This window comes from Notamacropus eugenii, chromosome X (assembly GCF_028372415.1).
Source record: "Notamacropus eugenii isolate mMacEug1 chromosome X, mMacEug1.pri_v2, whole genome shotgun sequence".
Lineage (NCBI taxonomy): Eukaryota > Metazoa > Chordata > Mammalia > Diprotodontia > Macropodidae > Notamacropus > Notamacropus eugenii.
The window spans coordinates 100,069,541-100,077,677 of record NC_092879.1 but is presented as its reverse complement, the minus strand read 5'-3'; the positions used below and the strand labels follow the sequence as shown (position 1 = coordinate 100,077,677).

Sequence of the window (8,137 nt, the reverse complement as noted above, 5' to 3'; positions counted from 1 at the left end):
ACTCAGGGATGCCCAGAAAATAAGCAAGTTGGTAAGGACAACGGTCCTACTCACTGTCCAGCTTGAATTCAAGTAGGGAAGATAGTCAAGCTCAGAGGGGGAGCTGAGTAAGGGTGGCAAGACAGGGTAAGCTTGGCCATATGGGTGACAGCAATGCTTCCCCATTATGGCAGGAGAGGTCAGGGGCTCTCATCAATGACTCTGTCCTGATGAAGGATTGCCTGCACAGGAGGTGGGGCTAGTTAATATTTGTCCGGTTCCTCCTGGGCTGTGGGCCATATCTGCCACTGGCCCTGGACTCTGTCGTCCCTCCCCTGAGCTGGGCTGGGCCAGGCTGGCAGCATTGAGTGGCAACAGGCAGACACCCCTGAGGAAGGGCACCAGCAGCCACGGTGTCAGTGTGCCAGGGAGGTGAGGAGGGTGGGGAGGGGGTGGATGTGGTTGGGGAACTATGTATGTAGGTGGGGGTGGGGGCAGCACCTTGGTCCTGTCCCTTGGCCTCAGGGTCAAGCCAACCAGATTTCTTCCTTTACACAGAAGTGAGGTGAGTCCCCTGCCAGGCTCTGGGTTCACTCAGTCTGCCTCCTTCCAGGCCCCTTAATCTCATGCCCCTTCCCCAGTCACACAGGTGTTCATCTCTTGAGCCTTGGGCACCCCTACCCCCCAAACTGAAGGCCCCTGGGACTCATTCTCCTTGCCCACCTGAGCAGGTTCCTCCTGGACTTGGGCTCAGTGTGACAGCTGAGACCTGCCAGGGGCTATTTACCTGCCTGCTGGCTTCTAAGGCAAACAAGGCAGCTAGACTGCATGGGAGGGGTGGGGGGAAGGGAGGCTCCTTCTGGAGCCTGGAATGGGGGTGGGGGAGGTGGGAGCCAAGGAGATTCAGGCCAAGCTTGGACAGGCAGTTTGGGCCTTGGAGTTCAAAGGAACTGAGGCTTGCTCAGCTGTTCCAGGAGCTGGCAGAGACACAGGAGAAAGTAGGGACTTTGAGATCCAGAGACCACAGAAGCAAGAGAGATGAGATCAGTCAGGAAAGTGAGCAAGGGTGTTATTTCCTCCTATCAAACTACATGCTCTGTGAGAGCAGGAGCTGGGCTTCCTTTGGTTCTGTGAAACAGGCCCAACACACAGGGTTTGTCTGCTTGAATGGAACTGAGGCCTGGGGAAGCCCCAGACTCGTGTGTACCAGAGAAGTTCCAAACAGGAGGTAAGGCAAAGAACCCTGGGAAAGGCCACATGTGGGATTGGGGAAACCGGGCCTGGCTAAAGCTAGGGGAGGTCAAAGAGAGAAATCCTGATTTCAGAGATTCAATAGAAAGCCTCAGTTGGGCGGAGAGAGTCGGAGAAGAAAGAGGCATCTAATCGGTGAGGCATTAGTGACTGAATCATTTCTCAATATGGCAGTGAGGAGGAGCAAAGTGAGGACATTTTTGCCTTCAGCACATCAGGGCTGAGGAACAGGGAAGGAGATGTGCAAAGGGAAAGAGAAAAGCAGGCCTCAGCTTTCCCTTAGTAGAGTTTGTGATACTTGTGGAGGAAGTCATAACCAGGGCAGGGTGATAGAGCTTTGCTCCAGGGCAGCAAAATTTAAAGGGCTCAAATTTTTCAAATAACCATTTTAAAAGATTATGGCATTTTAAAATGCATCATGCTCACATTTTGACAACATCGTCATTCCTTTGGTAGCATAGAATGTGGAGTTAGCAACAATAATTAGCTAAATTAAAAAGAAATCAAGTCATTGCACTTTCTCCTTTCTAGAAGCCACATGCCCTGGTTGATCCCACTTGTTCCTCCCCCAACAGCAGCTTCTCAGCAGTCCTCTGAGTATCCTAGGGTCTCTTCCTCCACAGGGCCAGTGACTGTTTTCCCCTTCCAGGGTTGATTTGAGGGCAAATTTCCTCTAATCGCCAGTGGTGAGGACTCTATCCACAGTGAAATATTAATGAACCCAGAGAAGCAATAAGGGCAGGAGAAGGGGGAGGAAATGGGGTGAGACCTAAGCCAAAGGGGAGTCCAAATGAACTGCCCTCTGCCCCCTTCATATGCTGCACAGGTGGAATGGTTGGTATTGAGTGTTTGTATGGGGCCCCTAGGACCAGAGGAAAAGCTAGGAGACAAGGAGAAGGCCTCAGCACGTTCTGATACTAACTAGCTGGATCAGTTTGAGCCAGACCCCTCCCCCTCTTCTGTCAGATAAGGTCCTCTTTGCCCCCATTCTCTGACTCTCAGGATGTCAGGGAAGGCAGTAGGGGACACAGGTTTTGGCTCTGGGCAGGCATGTTGCAACTCAACTAGATTTTAAGTGCCTCAAAGGCAGTGCTATGTCTCCAGCATGTTCTGAATGGAGATCCTCCCGCTCCACCTGCCATCCCATTTGATTGCCAGCTGGGGCCAGAGCTGGGGGCGGGAGGGGGGGGGGCTTGTCTTGTATTCCTCCAGTGACAGCCTCAATGTACTGGCTTTTCTCTTGTCCCCTCTCCCCCTGCTGGAAGCAACGCAAAAACAGATCGGTAGCTGGACTTTAAACAAATGTCACTCCACCAGTCTGGATTTCAAAACCAAGTCCCTCCTCCTGAAGGCTTGGAAGTTGCCAGACTCCCAAAGGACAAGTTGAAGAGCTGGTGGTGAGGGGCCTGGACAGGTGGCACTGGCATCTTAGACAGAGGGCATAGCCAGAGACGCTCCCCTTCTGCACCCCAAGACCTGAGGGAACTAAAGGAGGGAGGAGGTCAGCGTTGCACAGCTCCAAGATGAGCATTTGGGAGGTTCATTTGCTGCAGGTACAAGAGTCAAAAAACAGGTCTGACTTTACTTCCCTCTGGGATAGATGAAAGAGAGGCAGGTCAAATCAGGGAGAAAGATAAGTCCAGGCGCGCAGGTTTATAAAGGCTGACACTTGATAGAATGTGAGGGTGGGGGGAAGGGATGGGACAATGGGAGTTGAAATCAGAAGAGAGAAGTCAAATGAGCCTCCTCCCCCCTTTCCCTAAAGGCTTCCAAGGAAGGCCATTTCAGCAGGTGCTCCTGAAGCTTCCCCAGCCCAGCCCACCCCCTCCTCTTTCGAGGAAGTTCTTGCAGCTGCCCCATCGCTGAGTACCCAGTAGGTGCTCAAGACATTTGACTTCTGAATTCCATGACTGATGCCAGGGCTCCCAGGAAGGCACTTGAGCAGGCAGTGTGGGCTCCTAGGAGGAGCTCTGTGTCCCAAATCTCTGCTCTGCCCCTTACCCTCGACATGAAGGTCATAGGATCAGAGACTGCCAGAGCTGGAAAGGAACTCAGCAGTTCTCTAGAGTCTACAGAGGGGCGGCTAAGCCAACCCAACTTGTACAAAATCAGATTCACAGATTTAGAAGACGGTTCAGTGCCTATTAACCTGTAATCCCTGCCTGAATAAGAGTCTCTTTGCTTGAAGGTCTTCAGAGAAAGGGAAGCTGCCACCCATGTCTTAGGGAGGGAAAGGCAGTCCCCATTAGAGGCAGCTAGGTGGCCCAGTGAATCTAGAATCAAGAAGACTTAAGTTCCAATCCTGCCTTGGAAAATTAGTGGTTGTGTGACCGTGGGCAAATCACTTCACTTCTGTCTGCCTCATTTTCCTTTTCTTTAAAATTGGTATAACATCATCTACCTCTGTGGGTTGTTGTGAGGATCAAATGAGAGAATATATGCAAAGTGTTTTGCTTTCTAAATGGCCACTGTCATTACAATTAGGCTATTTGGAAGTACCTGAAAAAGCCACAGGCTGAGACACTTAAAACCCCCAAGACAAAACCAGGGATTCCCAGCTCCACTTCAAGTCTCACTTTTCTCCTTCTTGCTTTATGACTGGGGTCCTCTGGCTCCAACTGTAGCAAGATGCTCTCTCCTAACTGGCCCACCTTCCCCACATGGCAGGAAGGAGAAACTGAATCGTGATGTCAAAAAGTTGGGTCAATTTCTGTTACCGAGGCAGAAAGCACACAAGTAATTGAAAAGTATATGCTCAGACTTCAGTCGTACTAGACAAACTGTACTAACCATGATGATGATGGTGATGATGATGTAAGGGAGGAGGTCTGGACCTGTGAGTTCTGTCTGTGTGGGGAGAACTCAAGGTGGAAATTCTCTCCACTAATGTGGACAAGCAATTTGTCTGTGACTTATGTTACCTTGAGAGGGTCACACAACTAGTGTGTGTCCAAGGTAGAATTTGAGCTTCAATCTTCCTGAAGCCAAGGCCACCCTTTACCAACAATGTCTTCCAAGTGGCTCATAATGTAAATGAAAAAAAAAACATACTAGACTAGAAAATTATTTGTAGAGCAGTGCCTGGTAGTAAAGTTAGGTGATATGTATCATTGATTGGGACTGATCATTTTTTTTGTCTGAAACTTGGGGGTTGCGGGGGGAGCGTGGTGTTGAGAGTTGCCCCATCCAAGGTCATACAGCCAGGATGTACTGGAGACAGGACTTGAACCCACCTCTGAGGTCAGTTCTCTATGGTCTCTAAGTAATGGTATATATAGCTTGGATGTGACAGTTGGAACCAGGATTCGGGCCCAGGTCCTCTGGGTTCACTCTTAGGCTAAATGACCCTAACTTCTTTCCCCAGGGATCTGAGGCCTCCCCTTGAGCCCTTTTCTGATTGTAGAGACCAGAACCTGGCAAAGGTTCCCACTGAGGGCCTGATGGGGGTTGGGGGAAGTTTGTTTTCTAGTGCCCCTCACCCCAATTTCTGGCTTACCCAGAGCCCTCAGCTGCTGACTCATACTAACAGTAAAGGGAGGGGATGAACAGAACTCGTGGCAGGGGCCTGTGGGAGTCTGTGCCCTCCAGATACTGACCTGAGGTTGCACCAGACAGGTAGGGACCCAACAGGCTGTTTTTTAATGTAGGGCAGACATTTCAGGTCAACAAGCTGATTGAGAAGAAAGGCTGGGTATTCCCAAGCTACCCAAGAGTCTGCTCTACTCCAGAGGCTTGGGGGTGGGAAGGAGGCAGAAGAGAGGGGGCAGAAGGAGATGGAGCTGCACTTTTTGCCCTCTGCCTGCCCCAGGCAGCTCTTCAGAGGCGAGAGTGGTGCCACTTTGAGCTCTGCCACTGCCTATCACACTGAACGCCTGTGGCCTTAGTTTCTCCATCTGTAAAATAACAGCCACGTCTGTGGTGCTGGGACCCTGGAGGCTCAGTATGGGGCCGTGGGGCTTCTGGAGAGAAGTGGAGAAAGAGAGCTTTGGGGGCCCCAGGAATCTACCAGAGAGGGAGAAGACACAACTTTGCCCTGCCCAGAGTTGCCTAAGGCAGCCACTGGGGCAAGTCCCCAAGAGTTGGGCCCTAAGGGGATCCTGGTCATGGCGGGAGGGGTTCCTGCCTTCCCAATTCATTCCCCGGCCCAGCCTCTGTCTCTGCCCCAAGGTCTTCTGGTTCCTCTTCCCCTCCCCCTTCCCCTCCCATTCTTCTGGCTTCATGGCGGGTGCGGGGATGGACCGGGCGGGCACAGAACAGGTGGGTGCAGGCTGGGTGTCCGGCGCTGGGACACAAGTGCTCTGTGTCCAGGGTGGGCGGAAGTCAGGGCGTTTGATCTGAATTCTAAAGGGCGTTGTTCAGAGCCCCACAAAGCTTCTATTGTGCACGAGCTGGGTATAAGGCAGCATATGACTCCCGAGCACCGGGCAGTGAGGAATTGGGACGCAGGCGCGGACCCAGGGATCACTTCCCCAGCACGGGTATGAAACCATAGGGGACCTGTCCGGGTGGCCTCCGAGATAGGCACTCCCCAAGGTAATATGTGGTGTGGATGGGGATCAGAGACCTATCGCGAAAGGGGGAATGGCATCCGAGGGAGAGGGGCTGCCCTCGGGGAAGGAGCCTAGGGAACGAAGTAGAGATCAGAACGGGGGAACGGGAGAGAGAGGAAGGAGGGACATGGGAAATGAGAGAAAGGAGATGAAATGATGGGAAGGTTTGGGGGAACCTCACTTTTCCCTACAGCCTTTGGCTCCTTGCTGAGCGCAGAGATGAGGCGACAGAACCTTCGAGGATTTTAAGCTGGCAGAGGGGCCTCGGAGGTCATCTAACCCAACCGCCTCCTCACTCAGCAGAGGAGGAAACTGAGGCAACCCAGATAGGGAAAGTGAGTGGCTCAGGCTGTTGTCGGGGTGAGGGCTGGCAGGGCTCACAGCCCCACTATGGCTGCTGTCTTTCCAGGTGCAAGTTGAGGCAAGATGAACTGGACAGGCCTGTACGCCTTACTCAGTGGCGTGAACCGGCACTCCACGGCCATTGGGCGCGTCTGGCTCTCGGTCATCTTCATCTTCCGCATCATGGTGCTGGTGGTGGCTGCCGAGAGCGTGTGGGGCGACGAGAAGTCCTCCTTCATCTGCAACACCTTGCAGCCGGGCTGCAACAGCGTGTGCTACGACCATTTCTTCCCCATTTCCCACGTGCGCCTGTGGTCCCTGCAGCTCATCCTGGTGTCCACACCGGCCCTGCTTGTGGCCATGCATGTGGCCCATCAGCAGCACATGGAGAAGAAGCTGCTGCGGCTGGAGGGCCACGGGGACCCGCTGCACCTGGAGGAGGTCAAACGGCACAAGGTGCACATCTCGGGCACACTCTGGTGGACCTACGTCATCAGTGTGCTCTTCCGCCTGCTCTTTGAGGCCGTGTTCATGTATGTCTTCTACCTGCTCTACCCAGGCTATGCCATGGTGAGGCTGGTCAAGTGTGACAGCTACCCATGCCCCAACGTGGTGGACTGCTTCGTGTCCCGGCCCACCGAGAAGACCGTCTTCACGGTCTTCATGCTGGCCACCTCAGGGATCTGCATCGTGCTCAATGTGGCCGAGATCGTGTACCTCATTATCCGGGCCTGCGCCCGGCGTGCCCAGCGCCGCTCCAACCCTCCCTCCCGCAAGGGCTCAGGATTCGGCCACCGACTGTCCCACGAAAGCAAACAGAACGAGGTCAACAAGCTGCTGAGTGACCAAGACGGCTCCCTCAAAGACATCCTGCGGCGCAGCCCTGGCACTGGGCCTGGCCTGACCGAGAAGAGTGACCGCTGCTCCGCCTGCTGAGGGCACAGGCGGTACCGCACCCACTGGCAACCCTAGCCTTCAGCCACAGCCCAAGCACCCACCCTTGGCCCCCTGCAGGGGGTAGGGAAGGAGGAGGCAGGTGGGGATGGGGTGGTATGGGACAGATCTCACCCCCTCCTCCCCAAGCTTCAGGGAGCAAAGGAGGGTGTAGTTCTTGCTGTCTCCTCCCCCTTTCTGATTTCTGCTCCCCTCCCTGGGACCACTGGGTACTTCTGGGGTGGGGTTGGGGGGCTTTGCCAACATTCCACTGATGACACTAACCTTAACCCTGACAACAGTGGGGTGGGGGCTGGCACCTGGAAAGGGCTTGGGTGGCTGGAAAGAACAAGGCTCTAATTCCATCTGATCAGCTGGGGGTGGGGATTGGTCAGCACTACTTTTGACTCTAGGAACCCAGGGCCTGAGCCTGCAATGTTACACATTAAACAGGATTTTACAGTAAATGTGGCTGTGACTTGTGTATCTGTCATGTTCTTTCCCCTCCAACCTCTGACTTCCCCCAGCTGAGCCGGCTTTGCCTTGGCCTTTGCCTTGGTTGAAGAGGAATGGAAAGAAGCTGCCAACATGGTTCTTTAAGCTGTAAAGAACCTCTCCAGCTGCTGCAGAACCTCGAGGGCATCCCGCTTGCCTTTGGAGGACTCAGAAAATGGCACTCTGGTCTGGAGAAATCTGCCAAGCCAGACAGCTGATTCTTTGGGAAGGCTGGTCCTTGGGCAGTCCTCTGGCCAGCCAGCCTTCCCAGACTTTCCTTAGATCAGGTCCCCCATGCCTCACCTTGGCCCCTAAAGCAGCAGCTCTGACTGAGCCAGTCCCTGCAGAGATGTAGGTACCCCATGTTCAAGGTGCAGCCCCCACACCTGGCAGACTGTCCTGCTCCACTCCAGACTCTAGCTGGCTGTCTCTTCTTCCATTTTCAGCATACCTCCTTCACACTTTCCTCCTCAAAGCCTTAGGTAACTAGAGAAAGCCTTGTCTCTCCCTTCATCCAGGGATGAGGTCTGTGGATCTTGACTCTAGAGTTGGAAGAGACCTTAGAGGACAGCTAGGGTGATATCTCC

General features: G+C 53.6%; 1 protein-coding gene across 5 annotated transcripts; it reads left to right on the top strand.

Annotated features, from left to right (window-relative positions):
* The first annotated feature begins 304 nt into the window (after positions 1–304).
* On the top strand, positions 305–7,522 carry GJB1 (gap junction protein beta 1). 5 transcript variants are annotated; one of them, XM_072627338.1, is made up of 3 exons: positions 305–411; positions 5,974–6,115; positions 6,190–7,522. In XM_072627338.1, the coding sequence occupies exon 3, from the start codon at positions 6,207–6,209 to the stop codon at positions 7,056–7,058; it is 852 nt and encodes a 283-aa protein (XP_072483439.1). In that variant the 5' UTR covers positions 305–411; positions 5,974–6,115; positions 6,190–6,206; the 3' UTR covers positions 7,059–7,522. The 5 variants fall into 5 exon arrangements, with proteins under 5 accessions (XP_072483439.1, XP_072483438.1, XP_072483440.1 ...); XM_072627337.1 differs by lacking the exon at positions 5,974–6,115; XM_072627339.1 differs by lacking the exons at positions 305–411; positions 5,974–6,115 and adding an exon at positions 457–544.
* Positions 7,523–8,137: the final 615 nt, after the last annotated feature.